Here is an 18,556-nt window from a genome sequence, read left to right on the forward strand (position 1 = left end):
TAGTAGCTACTATGGTAACAAGATTTAGTTTCTTTGAACAGTCTTTCACAGATGTGAGTCTTTTAAGTATTACTGACAGGGCTTGGAGAGATGGCTCCAGTGCCTGAGTTTAGTTCCCAGCACCCACATCTGTCAGCTATAACCACCTGTAATTCTAACTTCAGGGAATTCAACCTTATCTTCTGGACTCCACAGGCGCCTTCATTCCCACATATACATACCTAAACAGACACACTATATATATGAAAAACATGTCTCACTGCTAAATAACAAGGAAAAACCCAAATCTTGGAATTCTTAGCTAAAAGATTATGAGGCTGTGGCTCCTTGGATGGAAATTCCAAGTTGGGTCAAGGTGGGGGTGGATGGAACTGGGAGGTACTTAAAAAACCCATAGCCAGGAATGACAGAGTAGCCAGGCTCTTAGGCCATCTTTCTGTGGGTTGCTTGGTTTACGAGAAAGACTGTTAGCCTCTTCCCTGCAAGACATATATCAGGGACATGATGGCTAATCTTGGTTGTCCATTTGGCTGGATTGAGGATTGTCCAGGGGATTAATAAAGCACTCCTCTGGAAATGTTTGCAAGGGCATTTCTAAAGACCAGCGCATCATGTAGGCCTTGACCTAGTAAATCTGATGACATTGTTGGGGGGTGACAAAAGGTAGGAAATAAGGCCTAGCTAAATATGGGAAGTAGTCACTGGGGACCTGTCCCTAGAGGCTAGATCTTGACTTGGTCCACTTTCTGTCAACTGGGTGCTTCCTATTCACCTATGTGATCCCTCCCCTGTGATGTTCTGCTCAAGCATACAGTGCCCAAAGACCACTGACTAAACCCTCAGAAACCAAAAGCAAAATAGAACCTTCCTTTTTCAAATTGCTTATGTCAGGTAATCTGACCACAGTGACGATGACCTGGCAAAAAAAGGGGTCCCTGTGCTGGGACTTTTTAGAGTCAAATGATAAGTAGGGCTAGAAACATAGTGGTTATTATCCCCATGGTTCCACTCTTGGCCTTTGGAATAGCTTGAAGCAATTCCATCCACAGGAATTTCACCTCTGAAACCATGGTTTCTCTTTTGTATTTTCTCAAAATGCACCCACCCCCACCCCTCCTGCCACAGGTATGTGCATCTTCGGTACCGTTGCTAGGGAAAACTGGTAACCACACAGCCGAAACCATGTCCTATATCTGACCTACAGCTTTCTCCTTTAGATCAAGTCCTCAGCCCAAAGTTCACACCAGTGTGGGAGCAGTGACCTCCCCTTGTTTGACTTCCTGGGGCTCAACAGATACATATATGAACAGTGTGAAATTCACCCTTTCACCCTTTTTGGTTCCCCCAGCTTGTCATGTCATCATCATTCACATGGAACTGCTTTTAACATGCCAATTGTACCTTGTTTTTTTTTTTTTTTTAAATGCTCACTCCTTATAGGGGTACAAGGCTCTTTCTCAAAGTCTATGGTTCTGTGTTTCTGAGTTATTTCACGCATGTCAAGTTGAACCTTACCACATTTTCAGAGCCTGGCCCTACCCCAAGGGAGCCTAGATGCTTTTCCGTAAGTTGTTACCATTTGTTCATTGGTGGCATTTTCCTAGAGCAATAGTTCTCAAGCTTCCTAATGATGCAACCCTTTAATATAGTTCTTCATGTCCTGGTGACCTCAACTGTAAAATTATTTTTATTGCTACTTCTTAACTATAATTATACTACTGTTATTGATTTTAATGTAAATATTTTTGGAGATAGAGGTCTTTCAAGGGGGTTGTGATTGTGGAGAACCCCTGTCCTAGACTATTATCCGTTCCATGGCACTAACCTGGTGGTATTTTCCATGGGTCTGATGCATATTTTCATGTCTGATACAGAGTAACAAGTACCTGCCTCCTTCACTGAACATGAATAAACACACGGAAAGAGGAGAGTATGGCAAGATGGGACCCTGGCAGCATAGCTCTGGCCTGGGGAGCTTCAACCAGACCAGAGGAGATAAGGGACACTCACATATTCCACTTCCTTGGATGGGTCACCCAGGCTGCCATTGGTGGTTGGCGCAGTGGTCTCTGTGCTCTCTGGTTTCTCCTGTGTCTTGCCTTCCTCTTTGGGCAAGCCTCCCTGGCCTGGGAGGGCCACTTCGCCCACCCCGAGGGCCTCACTCTTGTACTGCTTGACGAAGTCTTCCATTGCTTTCAGCTCACTTTCCACAAGTCCACGGCAGCGAGAAGGGTCCTGGTCATATATAGGGAGCTGATGCATGAGCTGACGTCGGCGGTAGAGGGCACCCTCAGTACCTGTCACAGGCTGCTTCTCCTTGGGGATGAGTTCCATGTACTGCAGGCCCTAGGGGGATGGAGTGGAAGAGATAATATCATATGGCTGTAGTTCATGGTCATAGAAGCTAAGACACAATCTACTTTAAACAAAAATGATGGTTTTCCACTGTGACCCGAGATTGAAATATAAATATGTTTTCCCTGCCCATATCCATTCCTTCCTGCATGTGTTATGCATATGTAAGTGTATTATATGTATTCACATGTGTGTACATGCATTCTGAGTCCAGAGGCCAACCTTGGCTGCTGTTCAAGTGCCATTGTCCTAGGTAGCGTTAGCTGTTAACTTGACATAGCTTAGAATCACTCCTAAAAGAATCAGTTGAGTAACTGTCTTTATCAGGTTGGTGTGTGGGCATTGAGAGATTGTGTTGACTGTTAATGGATGTAGGAGGGTCTAGCTTATTGAGGAAAGTCCCATTCCTTGGGCAGGTGCCTGCCTAAGCTAACAAGCAAATGTTCCCTCACAGGCTCTGCTTTGAAATCCCCCTTAAGTTCCTGCCTTAACTTCCCTTAATCATGAACTATGACGTGGAAAGTATAAACTAAATAAACACTTTCCTCCCCTAAATTGCTCTTGGTTGGAGTGCTCTAGAACAGCAGCAGGAGGTAAATGAGGCCATCCATCCACCTTTTGTTTGAGACAAGGCCTCTCTTTGGCCTTGGACTCACCACATAGGCTAGATTGGCTGGTCATCAAGCCCCGGGGATCCACTTATCTCTGCCTTTCCAGAACTGGGGTTCCATGTGCCACCATGTCTGCTTTTTTTTTTTTTTTTAAAAAAATGGGTTCTGCAGGACTGAACTCAAGTTCTATACTTGCAAAGCACGCACATTAGTTACAGAATTGTCAACTTAGCCTCATCGTGTTTATTTTCTACTTCAGTTTTTCTTTTACAAGTCACAAAGCAACACCTGTCTCTTATCTCCAGTAAGAATACATAGGTGAGAGAAAGAATGCAAAGGGACATGCACACCCTGTCGCTTGTATGTGCACACCCTGTCGCTTGTATGTGCACACCCTGTCGCTTGTATGTGCTGAGATGCTACTGGATCTTTTCCTTGGCTCTAGAGGCATGGATGTGAGCCTGTGTCTGAATTCATCTAGCTGTAGGTCCAGGGGATCCCTGTTCTGTATGATACTGTCCTCTGACTGACAGAGAATTTAAGAACTCTCCTTGGAGATTTTACCAAGCCAGCACACATACCAGGCAGGTGCTCTACCACGGTGCTACCAGTGTTGACAGGTGAGAAAGAGGCACAGACTTATACCTGTTAGCTGGCTCTCCATTTGCTCACTTACTAGGCATGGCGGGGTTGGCGGATGACTACATTATTTTGCTGCCCATTCCCCATACGCTACTGTGATTTTAACTTTGGGGTGACATTAGGAAGAGAAGGAGTATCTGTCTGCTCATTTCAATTTCTGTCAGAATGGAACTGAAGATCAATCGGCTTTGTTATCTGGTGTGAAGTGATTGTGACGACAAGTGAGACAGTTAACAGGCATTGTCAGCTTGACTGGCTTTAGAGTCACCAGGGAAACACAATTTGGGGTGAGTCTAGGAGAGTGTTTCTAGGAAGGTTTAACTGAGGAAAGAAGGTCTACTCTGAATGTGGGTGGTACCATCCTGGGCTTTGGGTCTCAGAGAGAATAAAAAGCTAGCTGAGCACCTGCCTTTCCCTTGCTCTCTGTGTCTCAGCTGCAGAAGTGATGTGACCAACCTCCTAGAGTTTCTGCTGCTTCAGTTCTACTCTGATGGACTGTTCCCTCAAACCACGAGACACAAGAAGCCCTTTCCTCCATTACGCTATGTTTAGTTGGTATTTTGTTTCAACAACAAGGGAGAAAAGTAAGTTTGCTTCCACCACCAAAGCAAAGTCACTGCTTTCAGCCTCTTCTGTGATATAACTTGCTGGGCAGTGACCAGATGAAAAACTGTTACAGAATCATGGCAGCAGGAATGTAGAGAGGCTGACCTCACTTGACCCGGACCTACAAGGCACTGTCTTCTCTCTGGTCCTACAGTGGATGTGCTTTATTATACTTCGGCTGATGCTCATAAATGAAAAATCCTGGTCATCTCTTCTGTACTTAGAAGCTTTGGCGAGCTTCATATGTGTATATGTGTATGTGTGTGCATGTGCACATATGTGTTTACTTTCTAATGTAACCATCTACTCTGCAAGGGCAGTTGTCCCTTAGAGTTTAGCAGCAAGAATGAAGGTTCTGGATTTATCCCATCTTAGGTTGAGATTCTGGTCCTAGGCACTCTAGCTTCAGCCTCCTTGACACTCTCTCTGTGCACGTATTTCTCAGTTGTAAAGTGATCACCGAACAAGTCCAGCAGGCTCTGGGATTCGGTGACAGGCCTACACTGCCTACATCATGCTGCTAACATCCGTCCAGCTTCCTTTCCCCTTGCTTTCCTATCTGTGGCTTCCCTCCTTTGGAAACGCACCTCTGCTTAGCTGCCATGTTTGTCAACAGTGTGCAAGAAGCTGTTGGAAAGCTCACTAAAATGTAGGCTAGCAAGCAGCAGTCCCCAGTTCCTCAGGGCAGTCGTGGCATCCAAGAAACTGCATGCTGGCTATGAGTCTCAGTCTCAGAGGCAGAAATTTCAAGACCTGACATTACTGTCATGGTTTGAATGTGGAATGTCTCCCATGGCTCATGTGTCCAAAAACTGGGTTCCCTGCTGGTGGTGTTACTTTGGGGGAGTTGTGTAGGCTTTGGGAGGAGGGTCACTTAGGGGGATATACCTCGGGATTTACAGCCTTCGAGTTCCAGCATTCTCTCTCTGCTTCCTGCTCTACCATGAATAGCCATTGGCCATACGCTAGCACTGCCAGAGCCAGGAGCCTCTCCTCCCACCATGCCTTTCCAGCCGTGATGGCTATACCCTTTCAAAATGTGAGTCACAATCAATCCTCCTTCTTGAGCCGATCCTGCCATTTGTTCTGTCACAGCAAGAAGGGGAATGCCGACCATAACTGCTTCTCAATGAAACCCCAGCAAGAAACAAATGTGTGAGAGAAATCAACCGGGACCCCAAACACCTAGCAGGAGAACAGAGGCAAGGCAAGTTCCTTGCACTTTGGGATTTTGAAAACACATGAATTCCCCTAGAAGAAATTCTATGACTATTGGTAGCACCTCAGAGGGCCTTGCGTGAGCTTTCACTTGCGCGAGGCATTGCCACAGAGTCTCATTTTTGGTGAAAACAAAGCTCATTTTAGATTTGCCAGCTTTGTGGGGTGGATTTTGTTCCCTTCCAAATGGAACATTTTGATTTCATTTTCCTCATGGGCAAGACCCCTGATTAAAAGAAAAATCAATCTAGTTTAAAATAGCTTTTCTTAGAAAAAGTATAATTATATCATTATGGGACTATGGTATTTCATGATTTGTTAATTTTAAAATATGTGTCAGCACCTCTAAGAGTAGAATCGACAGGGTCTCAAGTCAATAGCACTCCCCCGTCTACGTGACTGGTAATTATCTGGATATTAATGTGTTTACAGATGACTATGGTTTCCTTCGCAGCCAGAGATCTGCTTAGTAGGTCTCAGGGATGGGGAGGTCAGAGGGGTGACAAAGGTCAAGGCCACAGTACAAGAAACTGAGAGGCAAGTGTCTTATTCTGGGTGACTTTTCATCTCTGCTCTCTACCTCATCATCAACTTGCCTGGCTCTCACAGGTCCTCCTCTGTGAACGCAGATGGCCCAAGTCTAGCCCCCAATTCAGAGCTAGATTCACTTGGGATTATGGAGGATTAACATGTAAACTTCCATTGAAACCCACAGTGAGCAGCCAAAGCTGCTATCAGATGCTAGTGAACAGGGGTGCCACACTGTGAGGGGTGACTGTCCCCAGAGATGAATGAGCTAGGGATTTGTTTTCCTTCTTGGTGCTATTGCGTGGTGGTGGACACTTAAAACAGGTGGAGTGTAATGTAATCTTGCAGGCCCCCTCTGAGTCTCAGTTTCCCTCTAGGTACCTGACTGCCATAACAGTATTTGTCTAACACGTTGGGAAATTATACAAGGCTATGGGGTGAAATACTCTTAGTCTGGTTACCAGTACATAGCAGTGCTTGATACAGGGGCACAGACAGGCTGATGGGCACCAACTTGGAGGTCTGATAGAGTTCTCTAGTTTTCATTTTGGTAGGGAAGGATGACGGGCAGCCTGATTCTGCCCCACTTCCAAAATTCAGTCAGGCTCGACCACTTGGAAATGAAAACAGAGAAGGGAGGGTGAACTAAAAGAGAGTGCTGGCTAATGCCAGAACTGAGACCAGCCAGCTGCAGAGCAGACAGGAGGGCTTTGTAGTCAGGCAGTTTTACAATGCAGCCTTCACTATGACCCTCTGATGGCTGCCCCTGATTAGACAGGGAGCAGCATATCCGGGGCTTTCACCAACTGCTTCCTGATACCTCAAGGCAGCTCTTTATGACTTGATGGCTTGTGTGCAGCTGACTTTGTGAACACCAACTGATGGTTTGCACACCCAGGGAGCTGAGGGTAGACTGAATTTCTGGATCCCTTGGCATGTCCTGGCTCTGCCACTGCTTTGATGCCATCATCAGCCCCTGCTTCACCTGGACAACTTGCAAAAGCCACTCTTTGTGTCTTATGTAAGCGAAAACTCTGCCTTGCACAGTGGTGGAGTTCATGAATGCTTAATAGGTATTCATTCATTCATTCATTCATTCATTCATCTAAAATCAAGGGGCTTCCCTTGTCTGAGGAGGAAGGACAGCACCTCTGTTTTTCCATAGGCTTGTTGAGGGTTCCAGATCATTGCATATAGAAATGAACATCTTGCAGAGAAAACAAAGAACATTTAGAGAACTGTGATAAACCATTCCCCTGTTCAGAATTGAGGAGCCCCAAAGACACAGTGAATGGCCATGTATAGAAATGGAAAGCTCTCAAAAGTTCATACGAAGACCTCTCTGCATTCTGTGAATGAGAAAAACAGAGGCCCAGACTGTCTTTGTGTCATTACCTGACACAGGTACAGAGCTAAAACTATGGCCATCTCTACCTCATCACTGAGTTTCAGGAAACCATGACACAGCTCATTCTTAACAGGGTACGAAGAACCAATTCTTACCAGTTTCTGAGTGACTCCTGGAGGAGCCCACTCATAGGTTATGGTGTCAAAGGTGGGGTCTTTGCCGGTGGCAATGGGATTGGTCATGATCATGCGGTTCCTCTTATAGATGCGGATGCCATCTCCACCTTTCACCCGGGCAGTGAGCGTGGCATACTTGGAGTCCATCAGCAGGCGCCCGATTTTCCGATCGTCATCCAGGTCGGAGCTCAGGCAGTGCTCCTCCTGGCTGCACTTACAAGACTTGCATATTTTCCTGGGGGACAGTAGAAAGAAGTGAGGTCATCCTCCAGAGATGACATGCTTTGGCAGTAACATTATCTACCGTTTTGTACCCAAGCACAGAGTTTTACTTTATTAACCTTGAAAGACTGACATCAGACAGGCAAGGTCTTTGGGACAGAGAAGAGCATTGGGGCAGAACACTTGTCTCTTTCTGTCTCGCTCTGGGAAACTCAGAATGCAAATATCATCTGAGAAGGTTGTGTTCCATGTTTCTTGTAAACAAGAGCTGCAGTTTCCACTTGGTGGTTACCATGGCAAAAGCAAATTTATTCAAAATGTGTGTGGACTGTAGTTTGAACCTGGCCCCTGACTTTCTTTTTACAAATAAAGTTTTATTGAAACACAGCATACTCATTTATTTGTATGTCTACCCTTGGTTGCTTTGGGGGCTAGAACAGCACAATTGAATAGTTACAACAGAGGCCTTCTGACCCTCAAAGCCCAAAATATTTATTATTGGCCCTTTACAAAAAAAGGTATGCTAAGTTCTCTACTCTTAAGGATCATTAAAATTGTCTCCTGTGATTCATGAGCTGCATAAGCTCTGGTTGAAATTCTTCAGCATGCCCACTGAAATGAGATCTGGTGGGAATTTTCTTCAGCTTTGTGGACAGAAGCCAGGGGGAAGGGAGTGAACTGAGTAAAACCTTCCAGCTGGGGAGATTGATGTCCTGGGAGGGTGGCTCTGTCAGGAGCCCAGGAGGAGGAAATACATTCTGGGGAAGTTTCAAGTTCACTTGAAAGCCCTGGTGCCTCTCTCTCTGACAATTAATAAAAGAAAGTGTTTGACTGTTTTGTGTCATGCTGTTAATGTTTGGAACTCCAGAGAGTTCCGGGGTGTGAGAAGGAAAGTGTTCTCCCTCCCCTCACAGGCCTGTCACCATAGGTTTGCTGTGCAGTGTCTCAGACGCCCCAGTGCATGCAATTTAAGAGACTGTTTTTAAAAAATGTGAGCAATGTAAGACCAACCACAGGGACTAAGGCAAGGCAAGGGGGCTTAGCTGTGGATGCATTATGGGGTTCAAGCAACCCGAAAGAGCCCTGCTTGCTTTTACACCTGGCAGTCACAAGTATCATTGGATAGACAGTCTTATTGGTCACTTACTTCAGATCATGTCCCTAAGTGGGTAGTTAGCATTGTTGGCAGTTTTTAACATCGTGGTTGGAGGCAGGGTGCCCCTGTCATCTAGTTGATAAAAGCCTTGGATGGGCAGACACATCCTCTAGTTCAGCCTCCCTCCTGCTGCCCCAGTACTTCAAAAGCCTGTGGTGGGGGTGGGGTTGAAAAGCGCATCTCATTTGAAGAGGAGTTTAACTAGAACCTCCAAGAAGCTCACAACTGGCAGGGCAGGAGAGGGAAGTGTGACACAAAAGAGGAAAAGGTTGAACAGCAATAAGTTACAGGGCATGGGATATTTCTGCTACCCTTGACTCACTCCCAAATGTGAGTAGGTAGGACACAGATGTGAGTTCAGTGTTCTGTGCTCTGGAGTCTGGAGTTAAGGAAGTTAAGGAAGTCTTGATGGAGGAAGGTCATTGGTTAATTAATAAAAAAACTACTTGGCCCTCATAGGTTAGAACATAGGTGGGTGGAGTAAACAGAACAGAATGCTGGGAGGAAGAGGAAGTAAGCTCAAACGCCATTTCCTCTCCTCTCTGGGGCAGACGCCATGCCTCTGTGCTCCAGGGCAGACGCGATGAAGCTCCGACCCAGGATGGACGTAGGCTAGAATCTTCCTGGTAAGTGTACCTTGGGGTGCTACACAGATTATTAGAAATGGGCTAAATTAATACGTGAGAATTAGCTAAGAAGAGGTTAGATATAATGGGCCAAGCAGTGTTTAAAAGAATACAGTTTGTATGTTGTTATTTCGGGGCATAAGCTAGCCAGGCGACCAGGAGCTGGGGCGGCAGGAACACAGCCCACAGCTCCTACTACAAAGTCTGGAAAAAAAAAAACCCTATTTTTTGTTTAGCATCAGGTTGCATATTGTGTGGCATGATGGATGGACTGTTCACATCTGGGGTACTGCACATCTGGGGTACTGCCACATGAGAAGAGTTAAATCTATGACCTGAAGGATTCATCCCAGCACCATGGGAGACAAAGGACCTTAAGAGCACCACAGGGTGCACATGAGAAGTCTTTTCTCTTTGATCCCACAGGAAGGAGACTCCTGTTATGTGCAAGTGGACATCTCAGTCACAATCCATTGGATTCTCTCACCTCTTCTTATGAGAGGCAGACTGGAAGGCTGTTGATGAATGGTGTTAGTCATTTTCACTTGAGAGGTAACAACAGCAGAAGTGGAATGAAAATCCCAGTGTGTTGGGACAGAGGGCAGCCACGTCTGCAAGTCTTTTGTGTTCTATTTGGCCCCCTGGTCTCCCTATACCCTACTTGAGGACCTGGATATGGAGCTGCTCTGGGCTGCTTTGGTCAATGTGGGATCCCAGGATGCTATCCCAGTCACTGTGAATGCAAACTATTTGAGCTGGAGAACATGAGGATATTCTTTGAGGATGTGTCCAGGATCTTCCTCTGATAGTTATGCTCTTCTTACTGCTGGGCACACTGCTTCACTGTGACCGTTGAGGAAGACACTTTCCCATTCTGCCCTAGCTCTTGTTAGGTACCCATATTGTGAGGGACATATACACTACCCCCAAAGAACCTAAGTAGCATTAATATGACCAGTTCCTCCTCTCTTTTTGGAAAGACATGGGCTTTCCTTTCAAACCAGATTGACTGAAATTAAGTCATTTAAGTAACTGCTGTGATTTGAATATGAGTTATCCTGCATAGACTCAGATGTTTGGATAATTGGCTCCTGAGGGTGATGTTTATGGGGTTATAAAACTTCCAGAAGTAGAGCTTTGCTGAAGCAAGAGTATCACTGGGGGCAGGCTTTGAAATTTTATAGACAGACCCCACTTCCTGTTTTCTCTCCGTTCTGGACTGCTGGCACAATGTGATGGGCCAGCTTCATGTTCCTACTGCCATGCTTCCCCCACCATGATGGGCTCTAAACACCTTCTAGAACTGCGAGCCCAAATGAACTTTTTCTCTTAAAGTTGCTTTAGTTGCCGTATTTATCACAGCGACAGAAATTAAACAAATGCAGCATCTTCATCAATTGACTGTGAAAACTGGGACATGAAGATGTGTGGAAGTGTGTCCTCCCGAGATGCTGAGACAGCACTGCATCTACACCGTTGAGTTTAAGCTCCTCATGTGGGCATTCTAATGCAAGATGACATGTTCCATGTAGGACCTCCAAATTCAATCTATGTTTCTCAAGGAATTTACTTGCTATTCAACCCATGGGCAGGATGACAAAGAAACAGAGGGGTTAAAACAATGCAAGGAGACTTAATTTCCTAGGAAGCATGAAGGATAGGGCCAGATTGCTCAGCTTCTGTAAACAACTGGATGACCAAACCACATCCACTATGGGATTGTTTTAGGATGGTAGGTGGCAGCAGCCCAGGACTGACCCTTGTGCATGGAGCGAGCATTTACTCCCTATCTCAGGAAGTTTACAAAGTGATCCACAAAGAGTTGCAGCCATTCCTCAATATTGTCTGAGACCCGATTTAAAGAAGGAAGATGAAAGGAAGACTCGAAACTAGTAGAGTTGAGATGGTGGAGGAGGTAACTTCCCTTCAGACTACAATCTGCTCAAATGGCTAAAACAGGAATGGGTGGAGTCACTGCTGCTAAGATCAAGTCAGCTGAAGAACGTTATAAAGGGGTCAGAGGCCTGGGTTATATGACTTCCAAGGTCCCTTCGATGTGGAAGATCATGTGGGCTCCTCTGAGGCTAAGGCTGAGGCTGGTCAGGAAATGGAGCAAAGAAACAGGGCAGTGCTATGAAGCTCAAAATCCACCATAGTGCAGATGTTTACGAGCTTGAGACAGCGTTTCTTTCAGGCCTAAGTTCAAATCACGTCTGTTAGCGAATTCTTTCCAGTTACCCACCTTCCCTGTACATACTTGCAGAAAGGAGAAATATTATCTAATATATGATGTTGATTAACATTTCTTTATAGAAGAGTTTGCTTATTAATAAGTAGGTTGTTTTCTTTTGAGATAGGGTCGTATGCATAGCAGATATTTTGCAACTACAATCTCACCATGAATGTTAGCATCTTAGGAAAGCCCTGGGGAATTTTGATCGGCATTGAATGTCCAAGCTATAATAAGACACTGATAATAAAAGTTCTTGGTTTGTTATGGTGTTCTATGGAGTGTGGCCTCTATCTCTGTGGTGGCAGAGACAGTCACCTAATTTGTGCCCTGCATATCTCTAGAACAACTGTCCACATAGATAGTGGCGTGAAGATTGCCGGGACATTGTTTGTTGGCAGCCTCCACGTTGTTTCAAAGTCCTCAGAGATAAAAGAAGAAAGAAGACAAATTCCAGAACTCTACCCAGACCCTACACTCTTCATGGAAGGATAGGAATCACAGGTTCTGGTTTCCCAGTACTGTGGATGGAACGCCTCTGACTACGTGCACACGTACATGCCTGTGTGTGCATGTGTGTGTGAGAGTGTGTCTCTGTGTGAAGTCAGAAGGCAACTTTTGGGGTCATTTTTCAGGTGCCGTCTTTCCTGTTATTTGAGACAAGGCTTCTCATTGCTTTAGAGGTTGCAAAGAAGTTCTACTGGAATTTGCTGAGGAGACTAGCTGGGTGGCCAGGAAGCACCAGGGATCCTCCTCTCTTTGCCTCCTCAGAGACATTTGCCTTTCGGGAAGGGAGATCAAGTCCTCATGCTTGCAAGCCAAACACTTTCCTGGCAGAACTCTCTCTCTGCTTCTACTTTTGGCCTCTATTTCAGGAGCCACACCTAGGTTAAAATCCACCTCAGAGATGCTACTTCAGTGAGGTGAGACCAAGGCCATCTTCAGACCTGAGAGTCGACAGCCCTTCCCCATAGACATCCCCAAACCCATCTTCCCATGGTCATCTGTTGTGGCTTATATGTAAAATCTTCCCACTAGGCTCCTATGTTCAAATGCTTGGTCCCAGCTGGTAGCTGTTTTATGAAGTTATAGAAACGTTAAGAGGTGGGGCCTTGCTGGAGGAAATGGGTCCACAGGATTTGGGTCCTTGGGGTTCTCATAACCAGGCTCTCTCCTTCCTGTCTGGCCTTTGCTTCCTTTCCCACCAAGATGCAAGGAATGCCAATGGCACACTCCTGCCACCATGCCTTCCTTTGCATGGCTAATGGTGTCCCCTCCAATCACGAGCCAAAAGAAGACTCCTCCTCCCTTAAATCACTTCTTGTTAGATGTTTGATCACAACAAGAAAAAAAAAATAATTCTTGCTGGATCAGGCTTGATAGCATCTACCTTAAAATGGTTTCTGAAATGCAAAGCAGCTTTCCCTATCTTTGCTCCCCAAGTTCTTTACAACATTATCCATCCCTGAATCAGGACAAGAAGAGGGCCTCATTCCCCAGCTGCCCTTCCTAGCATGCATCCTCCAACCCCGTGCCAACAGAGAGAACCACCCACATTTTTGGAAAGGATAGTCAAGTAACAAAAGCAGACAGAGTCCCCTTGAGCAAATCCATTACCTCCACGAATGAGGCTCGAAGCCGGAGCACATTCCCTTGCACCGCAGACAAGCCACGCCCCTTGCCGACTGCTGCTGGCCCAGGGACATCTGGAAAAGGAAGCACAGAGAGGGTGTTTTCCTTCACATTGACCTTTGGGAGACTTGGCATAACAGAAAAGGGACTGCGTGGGGTTCAAAGGGCTCCTGATCAATATGCTGCCACTCACTGTTTACTGGGAACAGAGAAGAACATCCGGGAATGGGGCCATAGGCGGCAAGTGTTGAAGGGTGGGGCCCTTCCTAATAAAAGCTCTACTGGGGCTCCCCGCCAGGCTCCAAGGCTGTCTCTGAGCGCCAGGGTTGTCTGGAAAGATTGCTACGAGGGGCCATCTGCTTCTTTCCCCATCTTCACTCCTTTCTTAATCTGTCTATCACTGGAACGGAATCTTCCAGAGTCTCCTTCATTGCCTTCTGATTTATTGATAGGATGTGACCAAAGCAACACTACAGGCACAAACAAAGGAACATGCCTTAGTTGTTTATGGCTCAGAGCAGGACTTAAATATTTTGCTAATGTACCAAAAACAATCTCATGAGCCCTTGAAATCTCCTCTCGGGGGAGGGCAACACACAAGGCAGGTTTTGTTATTCATTATAAGTCCTAGGAAACAGGAGTGCCTTTGGCTCCCATTGCTGCTGTGGTTAGGTCCAGTGGCTCTGGTGGGGTCCTCGAACCAGCAACTTTACCGACAAGCTCACCAGAAATGCAAAATCCCTGGTCCCTTTTCATCACACTGCCCTTTAACAGAATCCCCAGACGTTTATTACATTAGAATTGGAGAGGTGGCGGGTTAGTGATGGATCTGCAGGCTGAGAAACTTAACCTAGCTTTCCCCTGGGGGTGGGGGAAGGGAAGACTTGGTAGAGGTATGTGAACCATCTTGTTCTTATCAGAAGCAGGCAGGGCTCAACCCATTAGAAATGTAAAGGAATAAGTTCTTCATCTTGACAAATGCACAGATGACATAGCATTTGCTTAGTGTCCACTCTGTGCCATGCATGGGGGCTTTAGTATTAGAGGCTGTATGCCCAAAAGGGATGCACAAGCCAGGGGCTCTGGAAAGGGAAGCTCATACTTCTCGCTCAATTTTGCAAACCACTGCTGAGTAGCAGCGAGGGATAGGTTGCCGTGCCAGACCGTGATTTGGACATAAATGTCAGAAGTATTGAAGAAGGCATCAATTCATAAACCCATATGGGAGGAACAGGGAGGCTTCTTCAACTAGGCCCCTTGGAGATTTAGACTGTGTAGGTTGAATAGACAGAAAATGGTGGGAAGGGAAGCCTGGCAGTGGGAAGAGACAAGCTGTGAGGAGAACAAATGGTAGAATGTGTATTGTGCTGTCACAAACTGAGTGTGCTTCTGGGGACTTTTGTGGTTCACTGTATTGTGGTGTGTACACACACACACATACACACACACTCACGAAGGCCAGAAGACCATGATGGGTATTGTTTCTCCTCAGGAACAACCCGCACTGTTTATGTGAAAGAGTCTTATCCTGTGGTGAACTCACAGCGCAAGCGCAGGCGCAGGCTAGACTGTCTAGCGAGCCCAGGGTATCTATTTGTTTCTGCCTTATGTACTACCACACTGGCTTTTGTTTATGTGGGACCTGGAGATAAAACTCAGGTCCTCATGCTTGTAAGGCAAGAAATTTTGGGACTTTTCTATAGCCCTCTGTTTGGTTTTAAAAGCGTGTGTGGAGGTGGGGGAGGGGAGGGGACCTGGTGAAGTTTGTAGGTGAACCTATCCTCACTGATCCTTTACAATATCTCCCTCCTGCACCCACATCTCCCAACAGTTAGACCAGCATTTTGCGCGCATTCAGAGGTCAGTACTTATATTTGTGTCTGATTAGTGCTAAAATCATGTTATACATGCCCCCACCCCTGGAAATGGGTCTTACTATGTGATCTATTCTGGCCCCAAGCATGAGATCCTCCTGCCTTAGCCCCTTGGGGTTAAGATTACAGATCTATGCTAAGTGTGAGCATTGAGATGGTTCAGGTCACTCACTAACCATCTTCCTAAGTTGGGGGCTGCGTTCCATAGACAGAGCTTTGTTCCTTAAGTTATTGGCCTGTGTCTGTGCTTGCATCCACCTCTCCTCCTCCTCCTCCCCACACCTCAAATTATACGAGCTGAAATATAGCAATCTTTCCACACTTATTACTGGAGTGGTTCCAAGTGTGCTTAATTCACAAATAAGGCTTCATTGTTGGAGTGTTTCAGCTACACCCAGAGGCCTGGAAAGAAGTCATTCACGGAAGCATTTCCTAAGTGGCACGGCAGGCCTGAGCAGAGCTGATCTTCTAATGAGGGGCTATTTAACGGTCCTCCCAGAAGAGGATTAGTTTTGAGGACTGATCTGGAGCCTATCCTCGGTGTGGCTGCTAACTCCCGTTTGGTTGAGAAGGAGTGATGTAAGGCAGGGCTGTTCCTCAGCGTGACAGCCTGTGATGTGGTGACCAGACTCCCTGTGCTAGGTCTGGCATTTATCAGCTATGCCTGTGACTGGATGCAAGCCATTGTTCTGCCTAGATCAGGTTTCTGCTTTGTCAAACAAGAAAACCACCTGGGTGGGGCTGCCTGGCTTGTGTCCCCCACAGCACTCATTTGTGAGATGTTAGAGAGTAGCTCATGGCAGCGGAGTGGAAGTGAGGCTCATGTGATCGAACACAAATGGCACCCGACGTGCGAAGGCGGCTAACCTTTAAGTTGCCAGGCTGTGCTAGCTGCAACAAGAGGGTAGGGGAGTGGCCCTGTTTTCAGGGAGAAGGGTCCTGGTGCAAGGTCAGGCTGGGCTGGTTTTAGTGCTGCTTTTGTCCCATTCTCTTACTGTACAGGACCAATGACTGGGCTTGTTGAGTCTTTCCCTTCCTGACCTACTGGGATAACAGGAACCCAACATGCCTCATGGAGTTGCCAAGAAGGTTCAATGAGATGCTGGGAAGGATTTAACATACACTTATTATGCACTGTGTATTTACTGTTGTCATTAGATCTTGTGAAAGACAGCTTGAAAGACCTTGAATTGATTGTTCTAGAACTTTCTTTCAAGCTTTCGCTTTCATGGGGGCTTCTGGGGGAACTATTTTTGGAAGGGCAGACCTCATATGTTTTTCATTCTCTACTTTCTTCCTTACCTATTTGTTGTCTCTGTGATTTGATTTGAAAAAAAAAAAAAACAAAAAAACAAAAACAAGCAAACAAAACAAAGCACAAGGCCAAAGCAGGCTCCATACTTTGTGAATAAGCAAGGCTGATTTTAGCCTTTGTCCTTGAGAAACTCTTTTGGTTTTGTTCTGTTTTCTATTAATTAAACTTGTTTGTTGACAATCTCATACACATATAATGAAAGCATTCTCCCTCACCCCCATCCTCTCTCATCTCCCCTTCTATTAGGTCAACCCCCCTGCCCTTCCCTACCAATCTGTTTCCCACATCACATCATTTTGTTTTGTGAGCTAGAGTTTTAACCAGGGTTGTGCATGTATAACCATAGTTTGGAGCTGTGCATTGGAACCTGGTGGGTACACAACTAAAAAGAGTGAGACACCACTTCCTAGACTCTCTCGGTAGTTGATATTTCAGCAAGAGGGTCAGGACTCTATGAACCCCTCCCCCATTCACAGGCCAGGCTCATGCAGGCCCAATGCAGGTCTCTGCAAACAGCTGTCATACTTGATAACCTCTTTCAGCAAGCTGTTCCTAATGAAGAAAGGCCACTGTTTTCAAGCACGTGATGATAGAGGAGGTCTATGCTTGGGCCAGGTAGCCATAGCTATGTAGGTACAGGAACAGGAAGCAGAACTTAGTCTCCAGCCCGCCAGTGGGCCAGTTTCCATGACATCAAAAGTTTGAGGAAAGCAAAACAAATGGCCTTGCAAAGAAGAGCTACATTTGGGCAGTCAGATCATGCATGTAACTAGTTTTCTGGCTGACTGTTCTACACAGTAAATAGTCACTTGTTCGTTGCATGCCATTCACTGGAGCCAGGCAGACCCAAGGATCTTCAACACAGAGGAAATGATGACCTTGTTGATTGAGAATGGGGAGGGGGATTAGCGTGAAGCAGAGCTCCAAATAAGAGCCTCTGGTTTATAAACAGTGCCCTTCTCTGAAGGAGATGATGTTGACTGATGGCACTGTGCCTCCCAACCTCTCCCAGGAGCTGTGTATAGATGCTTAAGGGGACCATCCCTTTAACAAAGGTTTCCTAGAATGCAGCATCTAATCAGCCTTTTCTCTTGAGGGAAAGAAAATGCATTTTGACAACTGTTTTTGGCTCTGGTTTGGTAGGATGTGGTGCATGTAATATAAATTCTTAGAATTGAATCATGCATTTATTTTTTATTTTCCTGTTTTTTTTTTCCATCCAAATCAAAGCTTTCTCTCCCTCCCCTTTTCCCAGTCCACCCTACCTCCTTTAAAGAGTTAGGTCTTCAAAGGACTTAGGTAGTTACTGGAGGTATAGGGAGCAAGAGACAGCCTGGGGTCTCTAATCTCCTTTAAACATTTGCTTTCTGGTGAACTTCTAGGGGAAGTCTCTAGACTTTGATCTGTCTGTGCCCCCTTTCTCTCCTCTCTCTCTCTCTCTCTCTCTCTCTCTCTCTCTCTCTCTCTCTCTCTCTCTCTCTCTGCACCCAGGCATGTGGCAGCCAGAGGCTGGCACTGAGTTCTTTCCTCTACTGTTCTCCACCTCCTTCTCTGAGCAACTGTCTATCACCGGAACAGTAGCTCACTAATTCAGCTAGGGTGTCTGGCCACTGAGTTCTGGGGACCCTCTTCTCCCCACCCTTGCCCCCACACCAGGGTTACAGGCATGCATCACTGTTCTTCACTGCCTGGATGGGATGTGAGTGCCGGTGATCCAAACCTGGGTCCTTGTGTTTGCTACTTTAATGGACGAGACCATCTCCTTCACTCGCCAGGAACTGTGCTAATAACAAAATGTTACCGCGGAGAATAATATGGGGTTGGGATGGGAGGAATTTAAAAGGGACAACTGCAGTGTTCAGGGTGAGCGTGGGGATTAGAAAAGAGGTGTCCTGCTCAGTTTCTTTCTCCTTGCGGGACTCGTGTAAGATGAAAATGGCAGGAGGATACTGGTTTGTGGCTCGCCTGATTCGTGCATCATTCAGTGGCATCCGTTTCCCTCAGCTCTAAGACTTAG

The 18,556-nt window shown here is 46.1% G+C and overlaps 1 protein-coding gene across 2 annotated transcripts in view; it reads right to left on the reverse strand.

Moving 5' to 3' along the window:
• Lmcd1 (LIM and cysteine rich domains 1) overlaps positions 1-18,556 on the reverse strand; it is a 61,934-nt gene that overhangs the window by 14,063 nt on the left and 29,315 nt on the right. The window contains exons 2-4 of one of the 2 annotated variants that reach the window (XM_057777143.1): positions 13,336-13,424; positions 7,464-7,719; positions 2,011-2,346 (exon numbers count right to left, since the gene is read on the reverse strand). In XM_057777143.1, coding sequence (XP_057633126.1) covers positions 2,011-2,346; positions 7,464-7,719; positions 13,336-13,424 — 681 coding nt within the window. The remainder of the gene's footprint in view (positions 1-2,010; positions 2,347-7,463; positions 7,720-13,335; positions 13,425-18,556) is intronic. The other variant, XM_057777153.1, reaches the window with a different exon arrangement.

This window comes from Chionomys nivalis, chromosome 1 (genome assembly GCF_950005125.1).
Source record: "Chionomys nivalis chromosome 1, mChiNiv1.1, whole genome shotgun sequence".
NCBI classification, from domain to species: Eukaryota; Metazoa; Chordata; class Mammalia; order Rodentia; family Cricetidae; genus Chionomys; species Chionomys nivalis.